Source organism: Dromiciops gliroides, chromosome 3 (genome assembly GCF_019393635.1).
Source record: "Dromiciops gliroides isolate mDroGli1 chromosome 3, mDroGli1.pri, whole genome shotgun sequence".
Lineage (NCBI taxonomy): Eukaryota > Metazoa > Chordata > Mammalia > Microbiotheria > Microbiotheriidae > Dromiciops > Dromiciops gliroides.
The window spans coordinates 549,494,531-549,516,829 of NC_057863.1; the positions used below are offsets into that span (position 1 = coordinate 549,494,531).

Here is a 22,299-nt window from a genome sequence, read left to right on the forward strand (position 1 = left end):
CCATTACATTCCTATATCTGTTCAACTTCTGTCCTGGGACTGGGAGGAGACAGATGGTTTCTGTTTAGCAGGATGTGTGTTACACAACTACAATGGTGCAAATGAAGCAGAGAGTATGATTTAGGGCGGAAAGAATCCTGGAGTGGGAGTCGGGATATCAAAATTAGAGAGTCTGTGCTTTATTTGCCCCTTATTCCAAATCTGTGAAGTAGGGGAGGGCAATGATTGTTTCCCACCCAGTACAAATAAGGAAGAACAAATGATATCCCTAGGCAGAAAGTGATTTGCTCAAGCTCGTATGATGAGTTAATAGCAAAGCTGGGCCCAGAATGCCCATCTCCTAGTCCCTCTAGCACATTATCCTAATTAGTTCTCTCCACATAGGTGAGTCAGTCCTTGAACCTCACTTTTGGCATCTGAATAATGCATCACCTTCCTTCAGGGACTGTTGTGAAGATCCAGTGGGATAATTTGCATATTTTTACTATTATTTACTATTGTGTATTTTACTATTGTGAACTTCATGTGTCTACCTTGGGCAAGACTCCCGTGGCTTCGGAACCTCCCCTAAGATTAGCGTGGTGTAGATGTTGGTGTGGGGTGTCGCTGTGGGTGACAGCTACTGTATCTTTCCACTCCTGCCCATCTGGTCTCTCTCATCCATATGGAGTCCATCCAAACTTGTATTCTGTGTATGTAACCAATAAAAGTCTATATTCTCTTGTACTCTGAGGTCTGCCACTATTTCCTTCGGGGCCCTTATGTTGCTCTCTCCTACAGCTGTAGTCAATTGATCAGCTAACATTTATGTGCCTGGCACCGTGCTGGGATTGCAGAGATAAAATGTAAATAGTTTCTAACCTCAAGGAGCTTACATTTTATTAAGGGAGATATACATATAAAAACAAGAGATAGACAAAATAAATACAAGGTGATTGGGGGAGGGGTCAGGAAGGCTTGGTGTAGATGGCATATCAACTAAGTTTTGAAGAATAAGTGGGATTCTGAGATCACAGGGTTTAACAATCCTCGCCCATATCATATCACTGGAAGGAAGAGAATCTTGATGTTGATAGTATGGGTTAGGGGGCAGCTAGGTTGGGCAGTGGATAAAGCACCAGCCCTGGATTCAGGAGGACCTGAGTTCAAATCTGGCCTCAGACACTTGACCCTGGGCAAGTCACTTAACCCTCATTGCCCCCAAGGAGGGGGGGAGTATGAGCTATAGTGGCAAGGAAGAAATTGAGACTTTAGTAAGTGTTGAACTATTTCCCAGGGGAATCCACTTCCATCTCCTCCAATGGATGATTTCTTCAAGCTCTTCTTCCTAATAATTGGAATTATCCCAATTTGGGAGTTTCCTATTACTGAAGGCTGAATGACACTATGTAGGTTGTAGAAGGGCTTCCTGTTCCAGTGTGGGTTGGAATCAGTGACCTCTGTGCTTCCACAAGCCATTATCAATATATACTAGTAACAATAATAGCTGGCATTTATATCACTATTCAAGATTTGCAAAAAGCTTTACATATTATCTCATTTAATCCTCACAAAACAACTTAGTTAAGTTGGTATTGTTATTGTTCCTTTAAGGAAGTAACTTTGAATCCTCAAAATGGGATATGTAGAAGGGATCTTAATAGTCATTTAGTCCTTCCCTCTAATTTTATGGCAGATGAAACTGAGGCCCAGTTAAGGGAAGTGACTATCCTAAGGTCTCATAGCAAGTTAGTGGAAACATCAGTATTAGAACCTAGCTTGCCTATGGAAAGTCAACAGCCTTCTTCCTCTGGAATCATAGGTTCTAGTCATGAAAGGGACCTGGGGAGTGGGGCCTATCTAGTTTTTCAGATGAAGAAACTGAGACCCAGGTTGGTTAAGTGATTTTTTTCCCCAAGATCCCACAGGTAGTAAGCACTGGAGGTGGGGATTTGAATCCTGCTACTATGGCTCAGTGCTCTGTCCACTACATCGTATGGACTCTTCTAAGAGAGCTGGCCTCTCTTTCCTCTTCTTTTTAATACCCTCCAACATGATAACCAGAGGGCAAAGAGAGGTGCCCCAAACTGAGAATTCTCTTCTTGTTGTTTGCTTGGGAAGGCTCTGGAATCTGGCCATGAATGAGTTCTGAGGTCGGAGTAAACAGAAATAAATCCCCAAAGCTTCCTCCCATCGATTGCATCAGCCTTGGTTATGCTTCTGGGTCCCTTCTCACTCCCTCTGCTTGCCCAGAATTAAACAGCAGCCAGGATTTTCAGGGCAGATCCATCTCATCAGGGGCCTTGATAGAAAAAGCCAGATCCTCTGAACACATGCCACTGAAGACACAGGATGCCTGAAGAACCTGAAGATCTTAGACTCAAACAATCTTACTCCTAGCATATTGGCATTTTAGGATCATAGACTCTTAGATCCCATTATTATAATGAATAATATTGCTAATGATACATTTTAAGGTTGACAAAGTGCTTTCCCCATAGTGCCCCAGCAAGGAAGGTTGTATAATTAAAATCACCTGCATCTTATAGAGGAAGAAACAGGCTCAGAGAGGGGAATTTACTTGCCCACGTTCATGTAGCTAGTAAGTGAGAGAACCACGACTGAAATCCAAGTCCACTGATGACAGGCCCACTGCTTTTTCCACCAGGTTGGGGATCATAAATTCATAGAATCTTAGAACCCTAGCTCCACCTAGACTCTCTGAAGTAAGCATCCAAAAGCATCTTATCTGATCTGGTCAATCACCACCCTTTCAGGCTGGCCCCTTGCTATCCTAGGCTGCCAGCCAGCCAGCCAGCCAGAAAGATAGATAGATAGATAGATAGATAGATAGATAGATAGATAGATAGATAGATAGATAGATAGATAGATAGATAGATAGATAGATAGATAGATAGATAGATGGATGCATGGATGCATGGATGATGGGCAGGCAGGGCTTTTATGAAGTAATGGGGATATAAATGTAAGAGAGCAAAACAGTCCCTGCCCTCAAAAAGCTTACATTCTAATAGGGAAATACAATATATAAAGAGGCATTAGAAAGGAGGTTGGGGGCATACACCTCATATCGAGCATAGACATGTCTGGGAAAGGACATCTGGTTTTGGCTAAAATAAAGTTAAAAAAATAATAAAGTAAAAAGTTCCCTTCTCAGAGCCCAGTATCTTAGGGGCCAAGTCTAGAGTTCCTGTGGGAGGGGGATGAGAATGATGTCTAGAATGCATCCTTCTTACATGAATGCATAGATGCTACATCACTCATTCTTTTACATGTAATTTTTATTTTGTTTTACTTTTTTTTTTTTAAGTGAGGCAGTTGGGGTTAAGTGACTTGCCCAGGGTCACACAGCTACTAAGTATTAAGTGTCTGAGGCTGGATTTGAACTCCGGTACTCCTGACTCCAGGGCCAGTGCTCTATCCACTGCGCCACCTAGCTGCCCCTTGTTTTACTTAAAAAAAAATAGCATTTTTTTTCTCTTAGCTCCCCACTCAATCCCCCTCCCCCAAAGGAAAAGGAAAAATAAAGCCCTTGTAACAAATACTCATAGTTAAACAAAACAAATCCCTCCGTTGTCCTTGTCCAAATTTTGAGTCCATCTTCTTGCTGTCCAGAGATGGACAGGCTACTTCATCAATGATCCCCTTGGAACTGCAGTTGGTTACAGCTGCCCTGCTCCTTGTCAAAGACTATTCCACAACCCCTGTGTTTCTTCATCTCTTCTCCAGATCCAGTGCTGGTCCTTATAAATATACATTGTTTATCTAAACTTCAGCTCTCTCCCCACTCAAAGCACAAGGCTCTGTGCACAGATGGTGCTAAATAAATGTTTGTTTCTGTGAATGGCACTAAATAAATGTTTGTTACATGAACAAATACACTGATTTATATAAAAGGCAGCTTGATATAGTAGATAGCACAGTGAACTTGTTTAGGAGACCTGTATTCAAATGTCATATTTCCTAATTTAATAACAAATGAATGAATGAATGATAATAAATATCCTGTCTCAGTATTTCCTAACTGAAATAATAGAACTAGGGCTTGAAAGGAATCTCCAAGGCTATTTAATCCATTGTTTTAAAGATAAGGAAACTGAGGCACAGAGGTTAAGGGTCATCCCGAAGGTCACAAAGGGAGTAAATATCAGAGAGGCAGGATTTGAATCCAGATCCTCTGACTTCAGAATCAAAGGTCTTTCCAGTATACCAGGCTGCATCTTGTCAAGTCATTAGCTCTCAGAACCTCAGTTTCCAAACCTGTAAAATGGGGAGACATGTTTGTACTCTGCCTCATAGGGTTGTTCAATAAGGAAAGCACTTTGTAAATCTATATTGCTGCAAGGTATGGAGAGACAGCAGGACTTAGTGGGAAGAATGCTAGATTTAGAACCAGGAGGACCTGGGTTCAAATCCAACCTCAAATACTAGCTAGAGGATTCTGTGTTAGTGCCTTGTCCTCTCTGAAATGACTGAGTTACAGATGGGTCTCTATTTGCATTGGTGGTGGTAGTTTCCATATTAAGCAAACACAGCTCCTGGATATATTTGGTACATACATAAATAAATGTGTCATCTCTAACACATACGCACATAAGTTTAAAAACACAGACCTATAAACCCACTTACACACACAAAAGCACAAGAATGAATAAACAGATATACACATACTCACACACATATGAATAAATAAGATCAACATATTCACCAATCATTGCTTTCAAAGTGTTTGTTGTTGTTGTTGGGTTTTTTTGGTTGGGCAATGGGGGTTAAGTGACTTGCCCAAGGTCACACAGCTAGTAAATGTCAAATGTCTGAGGCCAGATTTGAACTCAGGTCCTCCTGAATCCAGGGCCGGTGTTTTATCTACTGCACTACCTACCTGCCCCCAATCGTTACTTTCAAAAAAGTTTTATTGATGTCCTTTGTTTTTACATCCCAGTCATTTCCAAATATAACACTCCTCTGAGCTCTCCCTTATAACAAAGGGGGGAAAACATTTAAACAAAAACCTATAGATACAGCTCACAAGTCTGAAAATGTATGCAACATTCCATTATCTCCTGTGAACTCAGTCCCTTAGGAATTCCCTTCCTTCTAAGTCCATACTCTTAGCCACATATTGGAAAAAGAAAGGGTATATGAGACCCAAAATAGCCTGAAGATACCTCCAAGTAGTCCTGAGAAGCCAAATGATAGTAAACAATAGCTAGTATACATATATGTGTATACTCTATGGCAATAGCCTCAGGCCAAAGACTTGCTGGTCGCCCCATGCAAGGGAGACTTGAGGGCTCTGGGAATAGACACCGGCAGCTGGGAGGAGATGGCCAAGGACGGTGCCCGATGGAGTTCAGTACTCAGGAGCAGCTTTCCCGCAGCTGAGATGGGCCTTCAAGCTCTGGAGGAAGAAAAATGAATGAGATGCAGGAACTGACAGACAACAGAGAGCACAGTTTTCTGATGTCCTCCTTGCGGCAGGAGCTGCGGCTCCCCTATGGGACTGCACAGCCACACTGTGGCCTGTGGCTCTTCAAGGTGCTGATCCATGGTCGTCCTTGACTGGCGGAAGCCTACTACTACTACTATGTGTGTGTACATACTTATACATACACATATATATGTGGGTATGTGTGCTTACTATGTGCTGGGCAGCTAGGTGACACAGTGGATAGAGTATTAGGTGTGGAGTCAGAAAGACCTGAATTCAAATCCAGCCTAAGACACTGTGTGGCCCTGGGCAAGTTACTTAACCCTGTTTGCCTCAGTTTCCTCATTTGTAAAATGAGCTTGAGAAGGAAATGGAAAACCACTCCAGTATCCTTGCCAAGAAAACCCCAAATGGGGTGATGAAGAATCAGACATGACAGAAATAACCCAACAACCACAATAATTACTATTATGTTCCAGGCACTGTGCTAAGCACTTTACAAATATTATATTCTCACAACAGAGCCTCACAACAACCTTGGGAGGTAGGTACTAGTATTATTCTCACATTACAGTTGAAGAAACTGAGGCAAACAGAGGAAATGTCCGAGGCCAGATTCGAACTCTGGTCTTCCTGCCTCTGGGCCCAGTGCTCTAGCTACTGAGTCACCTGGGAAACGTTAAGCTGGTGAGGAGAGTGTGGGCAGGATCTTCCTTCCTACAGCCTGAGTCCCCTTCCCTTAAGGGCTGCTCTGTACCTGATCTCAGAGAATCATGAGTCCACCTGAGGATTAGGAGCAGGGCAGTTCCCCAGCTCCCTGTTCACCCCTCTCATCATGAGGCCCCGGTGATTTGTTAATTGGCTTCTCTGGTACTTACCAGGCTTCACACAGAGCCTTGTTAGCTGCTAATGACCCTCACCAGGTCCTGAAGGAGGTCTCAGAACTAGAGAATGACAGCTACCCTGGGGCAGTAAGGTGATTGGGAAGAGCCCCGGATCTGGAGTCAGGGCCTGTGTCTAAATCATTGCTCTGCTTCTGCCTGGCAGTGTGCCCTTGGCACAGCCTTAGGTCCATAGTCAAAGGACCTATGTGACTTTGAGCAAGTTGCTTGCCTACAGAGAGACTGAATGTCTTCATCTCTAAAATGCCTACAGAGACAGCTCTCTTTCTTTCTGTCTTTCTGAGGGGCAATGAGGGTTAAATGACTTGCCCAGGATCACACAGCTAGTAAGTGTCAAGTGTCTGAGGCTGGATTTGAACTTAGGTCCTCCTGAATCCAGGGCTGGTGCTTTATCCACTGCACCACCTTGCTGCCCCTCAGAGACAGCTCTCTATCCACTACACTGTGTTTCCTTTCATGTCCATTTTACAGGGGAGAGGACTGAGGTCTGAGGAGTTCAAGGGAATCTCCATTGTTCACATGGCCAGTACAGGCAGGATTCAGCCCCATATCTCTTTCCTTCTATTCCAGGCCTCAGCCCCCTATACAGCAACACTTTTCCTAAAATAAATCGGTTTGAATTTATTTTTTGTTATTTATTAACATCACCAGAATTTCTCCCAGTATCCTTCACTTTATCATATAACAAAGAATGTTTTTAAAGGGGAAAACAGAATCAGCAAAACTGATCAATGCATTAAAAAAAGTCTGAAAATAAAAGTAAAAGTCCATGCTGATAGATCTTGCCTCAGCAAAGGGGTGAGGTGAGTGAGTCTTTTTGTATCTTTTTGGCCATGCTTATTCTTTGGAATTTCACAACATTCCCTTTTGATTGTTTTGTGTTTCTTACTGTTTTATGTGGTTGTAGTGGGAAGAGGCAATAAGCGTTCATATATAGCACCTACTATGTGCCAAGCCCTTTGCTAAGTGCTTTACAGATATTATTTCACTTGATCCTCACAGTAATTCTGGGAGGTAGGTTCTATTATTATCCTCATTTTACAGTTGAGGAAACTGAGGCAAACAGAGGTGAAGTTTCTGAGGCCAAATTTGAACTCATCTTCCTGATTCCAGGTGCAGCTCTCTGTGCACTATGGAGCCACCTAGCAGCCTGTTGTGTGGGTTGTTTTCTTGTCTTCTTATGTCTCTCTCTATCAGGTCCTGTAAATCTTTCCACGCTTCTCTGTTTTCATTATGTTCATTGTTTCTTAGTGCACAATAATACTCCATTAATTTACATACTACAGTTTACTTAGCCACTCCCTAATTTATACACATTGACTTTGTTTCCAATTCTTTGCTACCCCTAAATTGCAGTTACTCCAGTCACTATTAAAGAAAATTCTCTCTATCATGGGGGATTGGTTATTATAGGTTCATAAATTTAAATCCCTTAGGTGCTTTTTTTTTTTTTTTAGTGAGGCAGTTGGGGTTAAGTGACTTGCCCAGGGTCACACAGCTAGTAAGTGTTAAGTGTCTGAGGCCGGATTTGAACTCAGGTACTCCTGACTTCAGGGCCGGTGCTCTATCCACTGCGCCATCTAGCTGCCCCTAAATCCCTTAGGTTTTACAGCTAAGGACTAAGAGGCCCAGAGAAGTTAGGTGATTTGCCCAAGGTCACACAGCTAGTAAGTTGTTGAGCCAGGATTTTAAAAAAAAAAAGCTCTTCTGACTCCAAATCTTACAGTCTTTTCACTGGATCATAGATTCCTATGCTCATAAACCGGTAGACAAGAGGAGTATCTGGCTTTTCCAACAAATCCCTTTCCTTCTTGCAGAGCCACATCCCAGATTCCTAGTGCTGCCCTCCTGGTCATACCAACTCCTTCCTTTTCTTCTGTTGTCTTTGTATTTCCAGCACCTTAGCACAATGACTTATATGGGGTGAACACTTAAGAAATACTTCTTAGATTGGATTGGACTTCCAAGGATGGGGGAATTCATTACCTGATTAAGCAACTCATTCTATTCAGAAGCTTTCATTGTTTTTGCTAATGGGGAGCTGAAATCTGCCTCAAGCAGGTCATTGTTCCGTAGTGAGTTCTCCTCATCTATAAAATCAGGGTAATAAATCTTGCTCCTTTTAGGATTGTGTTGGAGAAAGTTCTCTGTAAAGCTTCAGCATCTGTAGACATTTTTATTTTATAATAATCATTACTAAGAGGGTTGTCTCTTGTCTGTCCCTAGGTCATCCCCAACTGGAAGGAGCAGGAATGGGATCCTGACAACCCTACAAGCTATACGGGCATTTTCCATTTCCATTTTTGGCGCTTTGGAGAGTGGGTGGATGTGGTCATTGATGACCGACTGCCTACAATCTATAACCAGCTCATCTACTGCCACTCCAATGTTAAGAACGAGTTCTGGTGTGCTCTGATTGAGAAGGCTTATGCCAAGTACGTTCTCCTGTGCTGGGGCATCTATAAGCAGTGGGGACGAGGGGGTGGTTTCTGTGCACAAGATTGCTGATTGTGGTAGAAGGCAAGAGGGATTTTGGTCCTAATTGATTAGAAAACAGGTAAGTGAGAAAGTTAAAATTAGAAAGGTAAAGCATGTTAGTTCCCTAATTATGGGACCCAAACTCTCTCTCTTGACATGGAGTCTGTTAAATTTTATAGCTTTTCCAACAGCTATAAACTGTGTATAAGGAACCTTGAAAATGGGGATTGGGTCTTGTTTTATTGACCTCTATGATCCACTCCAGCTCAAAGTCCATGCATGATAATATAATCTTGGGATCTCCATGGCTTAGCAAAGTGCCTTGCACACAGTAGGTACTTAACAAATGGTAATAGAATTACAGCATTTCAAGAAGTCCCTTAAAGCATAGAATGTCAGAGTTGGAAGGAACCTTAGAACTCATCTAGTTCAATTTCTTCATTTTACCTCTGAGAAAATGAAGATCAAGAGGTAGAGAAATGGGCACAAGGTGAGACCCTGAGTAAGGAGCAGAGCTGGGACCCCAATGCAAATCTTCACACTCAGAATCCAAATGCTCTTTTCATTACATTCTGTTTCCTCCGTTGAAGTGGCCACACGACCTGAGTTATAGGTGAAGAAGATGAGAATTAGCCTTCTTTCCTTCTTCTCTTTCCATTAGATAATGATACTGGATGTTTCTAACACCTTATTAGCTCCTAAGACAATGATTCCACAGCATCTATAATACATCTGGCCCCGGGGAGCAGACCATAGGTAGATGCTTAGAAATACCTGGATAAAGTCCCCTGCTGTCCAAGAGGGGAAAGTGCTGAGATCAGCTCTGGGAGTGCAGACCCTGAGTCCTTCTGCCGGCTCATCTGCCCTTTTCTATGAAAAAACAAACAAACAAAAATAAACTCCAAGATAGAAGCACATCAAAGGCTTGTGCTGATGGATGGATGTCGGAGGTCTTCTAGGAGTTACGCTGAGAAATCTTTTCCCCTGAGATCTGCTCACTGGGGAGGACTAATTCCTTCCAATGCCCCCTTTTCCTTTTTCTGAAACACCCTGGAAGGGGGACTCAGGGACATTAGGCAACCAGTTGGTGCAGTATATAAAATGTTGAACTTGGACTCAAAAAGACCTGAGTGTAAATTGCCTCAGAAGCATACGAGCTATGTGACCCTAGGAAAGTCACTTAACTTGTCTCAGCTTCTCAGAGGCTCCCTATATTCGTACCAGACTTAGCCCCACACCTCTGATAGGCTTTAGCCTTGCTGTTCCTCAGAACTCCTATTCTCAAGTGATCCCCCCCGCCTCAGCCTCTCTGAGAGCAGGAATTAGAGATGTCCACCATTACATCTGGTTCAGAGACTTTTCCAGGATAAATATCCCTAGTGCTTTTAGTCCATTGATGGTTGGCCTAGTCTCTCCTCCCCATACTGAACTTCTTCCCTTAGGCATACCCCAGTTTGTTCATCTTCTATTTCTTCCTTCCTCTCTTTCTTTTTCCCTTCCTTCTTTCCTTTTTTTTGTCTTTCTTATTTCTTTCTTTCTTTTCCTTCCTTTCTCTTTCTGTATTCCTTCCTTCCTTCCTTTTTCTTTCTGTATACCCTCCTTCTTTCTTCCTTCCGTCTTCCTCCCTTCTTTTTCTTTTTCTCTTCTTTCCTTCTTTCTTTTCTGGACTGTGCTTTTCTATGTAAAAAACAAAAACCAAAACCCCCAAACTAGAGGCACATCAATAACTCATTCATAATTTAGAGTCTTAAAGAATGAACTGGGGGGAGGGCAGCTAGGTGGTGCAGTGGATAGAGCACTGGCCCTGTATTCAGGAGGACCTGAGTTCAAATCCAGCCTCAGACACTTGACACTTACTAGCTGTGTGACCCTGGGCAAGTCACTTAACCCTCATTGCTCCACAAAAAAAAAAAAAATGAAAATGAAAAAAAAGAATGAACTGGGACCCTGAGAGGTGAAATGACCTGCCTGGGGTTCCATAGGCAGGATGTGTCAGAGGCTATGTTTGACCACATATCTTCCTGACTCATTGTGCCATGCTATTTTCTATTTTGTCAAAATTCTTAAAAGGAGGCTCCCAGAACTTAATCAAATCGTATAACCCAGATGGGGTTAGACCATTTGATCAGGGAAGATGGCAATAGACAGAGAGGACTTCAACCCAGGGCTCCTCTGGGCCCTCTTGAGAATGCTTTCTGGGTTGTTGTTATGGGAAAAAATTGAAAATGCCAAGCTTAACAGCTCAGGGCCCATGACCCAGGTCCCTAAGGAAAACCCCACTAAAAGCAGGGTGCTCTGGGCACAGCAGCAGGGAGCAGGCCTGGGAGGGTGAGCAGAGCCCTGGATTCTAAGTCTGAGGACTCTCTCTGTGACCTCTGGCAGGGCCTTTCCTTAGCTAAGCCTCTTCCCTCCTCTCTAAAATGTAATCCCTACCCTCTTTATCTCTCAAAGTTGTTGTGAGGATCCAATAAAAGAAAGCGTATAAAGTTCAGGAGTAATAAGGGAAAATAAAGATTAATAATAATAATAACAACAATCATAGCTTACATTTCTATAGGACTTTCATCATTACAAAACACTTTGATTTCAGTGGATTCTCACAACAAACCTGTGAGGGAGGAGGCTGAGATTATTGGCCCCATTTTATAGATGAGAAGAGTAAATCATCATAAAATTCAGGGTGTACACTTTCTAGACCACAGAGGGAATGACAGTAGCCCTTTCTCTCCTTACTTCCCACTTCTCCATTAGGTTGGTAGGCTGCTACGAAGCTCTAGATGGAGGCAACACTGCAGATGCCCTGGTGGATTTCACAGGGGGCGTCACAGAGCCCATTGACCTGACTATCGAGGATTATGCCAGCGATGAGATATTGCGGAACCAGCTATTTGAGCGAGTGCTGAAGGTCCACTCTCGTGGGGGCCTCATCAGCGCATCTATTAAGGTGAGAGGACTCACAGCCCAAACTATACCCCAAGCTTAAACCAAGCTCTGAATGTACCACCAACCCCTTGGAGGCCTGAGTCAGGATGGCTAATAGGAACAGCCTCCCACATAGTTTTCACGGGGAGTTAATATGAATGTTCAGAACTTGATATGTAACCCAGGGAGAGCAAGGCTCACATGCTTTTATCTGGCTTTGTGAGCCACTGAAAATTTGTTCATTTGTTTGTTTTGTTTTGCAGTGTGGGGTGGACATGGGACCTTGAGGGTGTGCTAAATAGAACTGAATTTGATGTCAGAGGTCCTGGGTTTAAGTTTCAGCTCTTTCACTTACTAGCTGTATGTACTTGGGGGAAAAAAATCTTTTCCCCTCTCTGACCCTCAGTATCTTCCTCTATAAAAATGAGGATAACACCTGCAATACCTATTTCATAAAACTCACATGCAGGTCATAAAAGATAATGTATATAAAGTACTTTGAAAACCTTAAAGAGCTATCCAAGTATCAACCATTATTTTTTGCTCAGGAAAGACCTGAGGGTTATTATAGGATTCAGAGCTAGAAGCAAGTAGGGGTCATCTATAGTCCAACCCCCTTATTTTACAGGTGGGTAAACTGAGATTCAGAGAGAAAATATGACTTGCCCAAGGTCACAGACATAGCAAGTAACAGAACCTAGATGCACTCTAAATTCAGTGCTTTCCCTCACCCCTCATCTTTGGTGGCATGGGGAGAGAGAGTGAGTCACCCTCCTGATGATTTCCCCCTTCCTCCCTGATGTTTCCCATATCACTTAGGCGATGTCAGAATCTGACATGGAGACCCGCCTGGATTGTGGACTGGTGAAGGGTCACGCCTACGCCATCACAGATGTGAGAAAGATTCGTCTAGGCCATGGCCTGATGGCCTACTTCAAGTCAGAGAAGCTAGATATGATACGGTTGCGAAATCCCTGGGGAGAGAAGGAGTGGAATGGTCCCTGGAGTGACACGTGAGTCTTTGATATTGGATGGTTTTTGCAAGGGCAGTGATTTACCCTAGAAATGGAAGAGCAGAGTGCGGCAGAGGGAAAGGAAAGAATGATTGTTTCTCTGTGTTGAGGTCAGGCACTGGGAAGAAGCTGTTTTTACCAGGAGAAAGAAATTGGGGGATTTGTCCAAATACTTTTATGCCATGTGTAGCCTGGATTGGGACCAATTTGACCATGATCAGCAGTTGGTGCTAATTAAGTTAAAGTGAGAGGACCAGAACCAGCCCCTTGATCCTGACCTTGGAATAAGCCTTGACCTTAGAATGAGCCATGACCCTGGCTGATCTCAAGATCCTGGCTCTTGATCTTGACTCTCCCTACAAAACAAGTAGGTTTTAGAAATTGTAAAACTTTTTTTAAAGGGCTATTTTAAGGTGCTTGTCAATTAATAAAATATAAATGTTTGTTATAGTATAGCTACAGGTAAAAAAAACTATTTTAATGAGATTATTATTTGATAAGTAACATATTTTGTAAATTTCCCTTCTTCCTTGATCCTGTTTTGGAAGTTAGTTATTTGTGTAAGAAATGTACCAATTCCAGTTTGGCCGGAGGCTTTGGAGTAAAGGCCATTCAGGTTGATAGATGTCATTGTCCTCTCTTCTTTGAAGATGACACTATGTTCATTAAATACTCAGGAAATATTTGCTGATTGAATGAATGAATAAACGATAGCAATAAATAAGGTCTGAAGATTGACAGCAGAGTAAGTATCCTAATCTTACCAGTGAGGTTCAGGGACCAACTTTACACAGCTACTAAGTTTCAGAATTTAGACTTGAGCCTTCTTACTCTAGATATAAGTGTATCTACATCTACTTGGATGCGTAAATGAACATGCTACATCATGTCCAACTACTCAGCAAGTCTACACTCAGGGACCCATAGATCAGGGGAGGAGATACTAATGCACTCAAGATTGTTAGAAATGGAAGGGGGGGCAGCTAGGTGACTCAGTGGATAGAGCACCGGCCCTGGAGTCAGGAATACCTGAGTTCAAATGCGGCCTCAGACACTTAACACTTACTAGCTGTGTGATCCTGGGCAAGTCACTTAACCCCAATTGCCTCACCCAAAAAAAAAAAAAGAAAGAAAGAAATAGAAGGGATATTTAGAACACAGGGTGTTACAAGATAACCCATGGAATGTCAGAGCTGGAAAGGACCTCAGAACATAGAATAAAAGAGGCAGAAGGATCTTAGAACACATGAGATAGAATAGAAGTGACCTTGGAACATAGTATCAGATCATGGAACATGTGAAAGCTGGAAAGGACCTGGTTGTTGCTGTTGTGCAGTAGTTTTTCAGTTTTGTCTAGCTCTTCATGGCCCCATTTGGGATTTTCTTGGCAGAGTTGCTGGAGTGGTTTGCCATTTCCTTCTCCAGCTCATTTGACAGATGAGGAAAGTGAGGCAACCAGGGTTAAGCGTCCTGCTGAGAGTCGTACAGCTGGTAAATGTCTGAGGCTAGATTTGAATTCAGGTCTTTCTGACTCCAGGCCTGGCTCTGTGCCACCTTGCTGCCCCAGAAGGGACCTTAATCTAATCTAACTTTCTTATTTAATAAGGAAGCAACAGACTCTTACTTTTTCAAACTTTTCTGCATCATGAGATTGAAATAAAAGTTTAAAATATGAATGTAAAACACTACAAAAGAGCAAAATAAAGTTAAGTGCACAGAGGATTAGGAATACATGAGACCACATAGTGATTGCTTGATGGTTTCAAAGGAAGAAGTGTAATTAATTTGGAAGGAGGAGATCAGGAAAAACTTCATGGAGAAGGTGGGACCTGAAAGAGAGGTAGGATTTGGCTGAGTGGAGGGGAACAGTTAGTTTCTCCTCCTGGCAGAGGAGAAAGTTGGCCAAAAAGGATACGCAAGGACTGTCTCTCCCCCCCCCCTTTTTTTAATCCCCAGAGTTTAGCACAGTACCTGACGTGTGGTAGGTGCTTAATAAATGTTTATTGATTGAGCGATTGAATTTTTGGTAAGAGTGAAGGACACAGGAGAATATTCCAGTTGGGCAAAGTTCTATGAGCACAGACAAGAAGGTGGGAAAGAGCCAGTTCTGTAGTAGGACAGTGAGAAGATTGGCTTCATGAATGAATGAAAGCTTCAGTAATTCATAGACCTGTAGCAGATATAAATTCCTATACTTATATCTGTGGGAGAGGTAGGAAAGAAATCAAAGACTGGACCTTGCCTTCAGAGTGCTTACAGTTTCACCCCCAAGATGGCCTCCCTTTTAATTCAGCCTTGCAGATGTGTTTTCCCATCTACCAGCCCACATCAGCTTATCATGTGGTTCAAGTGAATTCATGCTAAAGGGAGAGTTTGGATCCAGTGACCTCTGAGGTTTCTTCTAGCACTGAGATTTTACGATTGTGTGATTCTAAAGTTCTATAGTTCTATGATTTTAAGAGTTTCAGATCCTGTGATTCCAAAATTCTATTAAATTCAGAGTTTTTAAGAGCTGTGATTTTAGGACTGTATGTTGATATTCTAGAATTGCAGAGTAATCCAAGTTCATAATGCTCTATCATAATACTTCAAGATCTTATAATTTTAAAGCATCTTTTATTAATGCCTTTTGGATTTTTTTTTAATAGTCAGTCCTTTCCAGTGAAAACTCTGAATACACACAGAATCCTCTCTAGCAACAAAGAAAAACAGTCAAGCCAAATTTAGAGAAACCAAATTTAAATGTAATTCTAAGTTTAAGATTCTGAGGTTCTCCAAATGCTATTAACTTATAATTCTGTTATTTTAGATTATTAGTCTACCTTCTTTCCAACACTGGTCACACTAATAGAGAAAATAATTAGGCTAGTGTTTTCCTTGACTCCTGTGGAACAAATGATTACTCATCTTACCTCAGGAGACAGGTGGTATTATGCAAGACTGATTCATACCAGGTACCACTCTTACTACTGTATATATTGTTGCCTTGGCACCCTGCCTGGGATATTGATGTTTACTCTTCCTGTCATGAGAGACTGTGTGTGTGTCGGGGGGCGGTGCTGGGAAATGTTTAACAACTAGCTCTTGGTGGAGAATTTACATACAGCTTATTTTTCAATTTAGTCTGCATTGTCAATATTTTTCCCATCACTTTTTAAAGCCTAGAGAATAATTCAAAAAACAACCACAGTAAATCAAACCTTGATTTGTAGTGCTGGCCAGTTTTTGAGGTATGAGTGCTTACAATGAAAATTTAACAATCACTTCTCAAGCTGGTTCAAGTTGGCTTCAGCACACCCCTGGATGTGTAATGTAGTAGCTAAAGCACCTCAAAGTCAAGATTACCTGGATTCAGGTCCTGCCTCTGACCTATTCACTGAGCAATTTTAGGCAAGTCACTTAACTTCTTAATGCCCTAGGCTTAATCTCAACATGTCCCAAACAGGACTCATCTTTTCCCCAAAACCCTCCCAACTTCCTACTTTTTTCCTACTTCCCTACTTTTGTCAAGGGTACCACCATTCCCCTCAGTCACCCAGGCTCAAAACCTAGGTGTCACGTTCAACTCTTCCTCCTCCCTTCCTCTCTCCCACTCCTCTCTCTTTCTTTCTCTCTCACCTTCCCATATCTAACCTATTGTTAAGTCCTGTCGAATCTATCTTATATCTACCATATATAACATGTCTTGTATATACCCTCTTCTCTCCTCTGACACCACAACCACTCCGATGTAAGCTTTTATCACCTTTCACCTGGATTATTGCAATAGCCTTCCAGTTGGTATCTTTTCCTCTCCTCTCCTCATTCCAGCCCATCTTCCACACCACTGTCAAAATAACCCTCCCAAAGCACTGGTCTGAAATATCTCCCTGCCCTCACTCCCCCCTCACTGAACTTCAATGACTCATGATTACTTCCAGTATCAACTATAAAATCTTTTGGCTTTTAAATTCCTTTGTAACCCAGCTTCTTATCTTTCCAACCTTCTCTTACTTCATTCCCCTCCACCATGATTGAGTGACACTGGCCACCTTGCTTTCCCTCTAACACAATACTACATGTCCCAAGTGCAGGCATTTCCATGGGCTGTCCTGCAATGCTTAGAATGCTCTCTCTCTTCCTTTCTGGTTCCTGGCTTTCCTGTCTTAAAATCCCACCTTCTACCGGAAGCCTTTGCCGATCCCCCTTAGTGTCAGCGCTTTCCTTCTGAGAGCATATCCAACTTATCCTAGATATATCTTGTCTGGACATGGTGTCTCCTCCATTAGACTGTGCATTCTTTGAGAACAGAGCCTGGTTTTTACTTTTTTTTTTTTTTTTGGTAACCTCTACACTTAGCACAGCACCTGGCAAACAGTAAGTGCTTAATAGATGCTTATTAATTTTAACATGCTCATCAACTTGACCATCAGTTGAAGAGGAAATACTCATCTGCATTGATAGAGGAATTTTCTTTGGCTGGCTCTCTATAGCAATGAAATCTTAGGTCTAGTTTTAAAAAAACCAAAGAACTCATCATCATCTTTTATCCTGTTTCATTCATTCATTCATTCATTCATTCATTCATTCATTCATTCATTCATTCATTCATTCTCTGTAAGTACCTGCAGTATACAAAGCCTGTGCTTAGAACTAGAACAGATCCAAACTGAGGTGGGGATAACTTTCCCCCAACCGAGCTGATAGTCTAGTAAAGAGATAGCACGTGCACACACATACAAGTAAGTGTTAATACTCAACAATTCTTGATCAGGTATTTTGAGGGGCGTGAAATCTAGTGTCTTTTTCTCTAACTCATTGTCTCCACCCCTACCCCCATTTCCTCCATATCCCACAGTTCAGAGGAATGGCAGAAAGTAAGCAAGAGTGAGAGGGAGAAGTTGGGCGTGACCGTGAAGGATGATGGAGAATTCTGGTGAGTCTTAGACACAGGGAGACTTGGCTGGGTAGTCTGGGAGAGCCTTCTGGGTTGGGACTTGAGCACAGTGAGAGATTCATCTAAGGCTAAAGGAGCCTTGGAAAGTCCACCTCACCCCCTTCCCCCAACTTCCACTGCACTGCCTCCATGTACCAAAGTTCAGAGGAGTGACAAACAATAAGCAAGAGGGAGAGGATGAAGTTGGGTATGACCATGAAGGATGGAGAATTCTGTGAGTCTTACACACAGGGAGACATGGCTGGGCAGTTTGGGAGAGACTTTTATATTGAGACCTGAGCACAGGAAGAGATTCCTCCATGGCCAAGTAAGGTCTGGAAAATCAAGATGGCTCCAGGGACTGGAAATAGTTTGGAACTTGCGGGGGGGGGGGGTGTCAGGAGAGGTCTGGCTTGTAGTTCTGGCTCTTACAGAAGCTTGTTATGTGACCTTCAGGGAGTCCCTTCCCTTCCCTAGGACTAGGTTTCTCCACCAAGGCATTCAGCAAATGTGTTTCAAGTGTCTGATAGATGTGAGGCTTCTCTCGGGAGAATAATTATCCTTTCTATTCATAAAATTTTCCACATCCAGTGCTTCCACATCCATTAAGTTACAATCACAATAGCCTCCCCATTTCTGGAGCACTTTGAAATTTATATAAAGCACTTTACATACATTACCTTTCTTTGGATCCCTAGCACTGCTTAGCACAATGCTTGTCTGGTAAATGGTAAACACTTAATAAATGCTCGTTCACGGATGGGTCGATTGATCATCTGAAGAAGGTAGTATCCTCATTTGAGTGAGAAGGGACTTACCCAAGGTCACACAGCTTGTAAGTGGCAGAGCCAAATTCAGACCTATGTCTCCTGACTCCAAGGCCAGTATCCTTTTCACTATGCCACATTCAATTAATTAGGTGGTCAGTAAACATTTATTAAGTTTATGCTATATGCTATATAGCAGACATTGTGCTAGGTACCATGCTAGGTTCTGGAGATAGAGAGATAAAAATGAAACAATCCTTCATCTCAGAGAACTTACATTCTCCCAGGCTGGAAATATGCCCCTAAAAATAGATAGAAAATGTATATTAAGAAAATATAGGGTCGTGGGGTGGCAGGATGGTGGGGGAGGCCCTGGCAGCTGAAGAAATCAGAAGCCTCATGTAGGAGATGGCCTTTCAGTTGAGTTTTGAAGGAGACCCTGGAGCTTCTGGGAGATGGTGAAGAAAAAATATGTTTTAGGAAGGCAATTTTTTTTTCTCATAGCAGAAGATGAGACAGAGATGATAGTTATCCTTCTTTTGTAAGGATAATCAGTTAAAAAACCTGAGACCCAGCAAAGGAAAGTGATATATCCTAAATTCTACTCTGATAACCCTGGGATTAACAGAAGTGGGACCCTCATGAATCTCATGCTGAAGTTCCTTCTTCCATATCCCATCAAATCCCTGGTTTTCATGCTATCGGGATTAGAAGAGTCTTTCCAGAGTGGGGGCTCCCTTCCCCCTCCCTCCAACACGCTGGCTGGCACATCCCTCACTCTAACCTCCTCGTCCAGGATGACGTTCGAAGACCTCTGCCGATATTTCACGGACCTCATCAAGTGTCTCATCGTCAATACGTCTTACCTGAGCATCCACAAGACCTGGGAGGAGGCGAAGATCAAAGGGGAGTGGAAGTGGCATGAGAATCCCCTAAAGAACCGCAGTGGGGGCTGTATCAACCACAAGGAGACCTTCTTCCAGAACCCCCAGGTGAGATAAGAGCAAGGATCTGCACACACACACACCCAGACTCTATGGCCTCCCTCTTTCCTTTCCAGATACTCTTTACTTCCTGCCCCATTTACTGGATGTCCTGAAAGTCTTAGTGCAGTTCTAAGCTAAGATTTTTTCAGGGGAGAATCCCATTATATACAAGCCATGGCCCCTGCACCTTAGAGGAAGGGCATGGGAAGGGTGAGGAAAAGGGTAAAGAGGCAGCATGAATCTGGTACAAGCAATAAAGCCTTCAGTGAAGAATTAAGAGATCTTGGTTCAAATTCTTGTTCTGCTGCAGAATTGTCACATGAGCTTGGGCAAACTGCCCTTTGACTCTGTGCTTTAGGTTCTGCCTTTGTGAAATGTAGGAAGGAAGTGTAATGAAGTACAAAGAGCACCAGATTTATGAGTCAGAAGTCTTCGTGCTAGTGTTTATTGGCTGGGTGACCTTCTCACCCTTGGCCTCAGTTTCCTTATCTCTAGCACAAACTATCCCCCAGGATTCTAGTGAGGAAAATATTCAGTACACCTTAAGTCTCTGTCACTTTTCTTGAGCACTTGAGGAATCTAATTTCATCAGGCTGGCCACTTCCTCCACTCATGATACCCTTTTATAATTTTATGGATTATTATTGATGGTTGCTATAGCCGAAATATTTTGTCCTTCTGCAGATCAACCTGGTGATATACTGCTTTAAACTGATCTAGGCTGGTTCTTGGACAATAGCCACCCATCATACTCAAAACCTTTCCATTTTTGTAGGACCTGATGGAGAGATCCACCACCCAGCTCCCTAGTGAGGGCTGAACCAGATTTAAATGTAATTGGGAAATGTTAGGCAAAGTAAATACAATTATAACACAACATAGATAATGTTAATTTGTAGTTTTCTAGGTCAATATGCAGTCACAGGGACTGTTTCTATTTGAGTTTGACACCCCTGCTTTAAGACACCAGGGTCATCTCCCCTTCCTGATGAGGTATAAGAAGACAAAGTTAATGGAGGACCTTTTTATTATTGTCTGTAAAGTGAGGGTAGGGCTAGTGGATATCATCCTGATTATAATTTAACACTATAGCTCAATCCCTACCATGCAAGCCTTGTGCACACAAGCCTTTGGCCCACTTTCTCCCATAACTTTGACTCTCCCATGGGGGCAGCTAGATGGCGCAGTGGATAGAGTGCCAGCCCTGGAGTCAGGAGTACCTGAGTTCAAATCTGGCCTCAGACACTTAACACTTACTAGCTGTGTGACCCTGGGCAAGTCACTTAACCCCAATTGCTTCACCAAAAAAAACCCCACAAAACCTTTGACTCTCCCAACCCTAAGACACTCAAACCTTTCTCCATCCCCTTATCTACCACCCTGCAATTCCCATGCCCTACATTCTCTCTCTCTCTCTCTCTCTCTCTCTCTCTCTCTCTCTCTCTCTCTCTCTCCCTTCCTCCCTCTCCCCATCTTTCTCTTCCTATCTCTCCCCTTTCTCTCCCCATATCTCTCTGCATCTCTATCTCTGTCTCTCTTTGTATTTCTCTCCTTCCTTCTGTCCCCCCTCTCTGTTTCTTTGTCTCAATCTCTCCTCTATCTCCTTCTGTCTCTCTGTATCTATCTCTGCATCTCTCTCTGTATCTCTTTGTATCTCTCTCTTCCTCTCTCCCAGCTCCCCCATCTCCAGAGATTTATCTCCTTCATGGAATCTTAGGTTATCAGAGCTGAAAGTGACCCCAGAGTACAACTAGTCCAACCTACACTTGAGCAGGAATCCCTCCTACAAGATGTCTGACAAATGGTTATCTACCTTCTCCTTGAGTGATGGAACTTCATCTATGAAATAAAGAGATTGGACTTGATAGCACCTTAAGGTCCTTTGCAGATCAAATATTCTATATCAGGAATGTTTCTTCGTATACCCTTATAATTGTGACTATAGGCAAACCACTTGACCTCTCTGAGCCCCAGCCTCCTCATCTTTAAAGTTGAGGTCGCCATACTTGCCTCACAAGGTTGCTGTGAGGATCAAATGAAATAATGTTGGTAAAATGCTTTGCAAACTTTTAAGGGCTATTTAAATATCAGTCATTGCCATCATCATAATCATAATTTCTGTGCGACCCTAGGCAAAGGCTCTGGCCAACTTTCAAAGTATATGAGTTTTTCCTGATCTGGGAGTTTATTATATGATATCACAGTTCTGGTCCCTAGCTGTTATTATTATTATTACTGTTGTTATTACTTCTTCCTTCCCCTACTTATTATTTGTCCTTTGAGATTTACCATCATGGGACCTCAGATAGCAATGATTTTGAGACTAATGTCGTGAAGGAGCCTTAGATTCAGAGTTAAAGGACCTGAATTTGAATCCCGGCTCCGTTACTTATTACCCTGGGCAAGTCACTTCCACTCTTGTCCTCATCTGTCAAATATGGTGAACTACATGATCTCTGTGACTTGTGCCAACTCTAAAGGGCTCTGCTCTTTTCCCCAGTATGTGTTCAATGTGAAGAAACCAGGGGACGAGGTGCTTATCTGTCTGCAGCAGAAGACAAAGCGGACCACCCGAAGGCAGGGCAAAGCCGAGAACCTGGCCATTGGCTTTGACATCTACAAGGTAAGCCAGGCCCTGCTCCCCTAAAGGGGAGGCTCCCCTTTCACTTGTAAGATAGAAGATTTCCAGTGACCATGAGCGGCCCTTTTCTCTGTCCCTGAGGATGGTGGCTAGGGGCAGTCTGAAGTTCAGGTTGTTGAGCTATGTTTAAATCCCACAGATTGAGACGCCTGCTCACTTTTGGCTGTTAGGGTCCACAGCCTGGCTTATTTCTGGGCTTGCGTTAAGCTGTGTGGACCAGTAAGAGCACTGGATTCAGATTCCA

At 42.8% G+C, this 22,299-nt stretch overlaps 1 protein-coding gene across 1 annotated transcript in view; it reads left to right on the plus strand.

The window, feature by feature from the left end:
* CAPN5 (calpain 5) overlaps window positions 1–22,299 on the plus strand; it is a 161,558-nt gene that overhangs the window by 126,559 nt on the left and 12,700 nt on the right. The window contains exons 4-9 of the mRNA XM_043998943.1: window positions 8,560–8,768; window positions 11,563–11,755; window positions 12,553–12,746; window positions 17,584–17,661; window positions 19,225–19,420; window positions 21,915–22,037. Coding sequence (XP_043854878.1) covers window positions 8,560–8,768; window positions 11,563–11,755; window positions 12,553–12,746; window positions 17,584–17,661; window positions 19,225–19,420; window positions 21,915–22,037 — 993 coding nt within the window. The remainder of the gene's footprint in view (window positions 1–8,559; window positions 8,769–11,562; window positions 11,756–12,552; window positions 12,747–17,583; window positions 17,662–19,224; window positions 19,421–21,914; window positions 22,038–22,299) is intronic.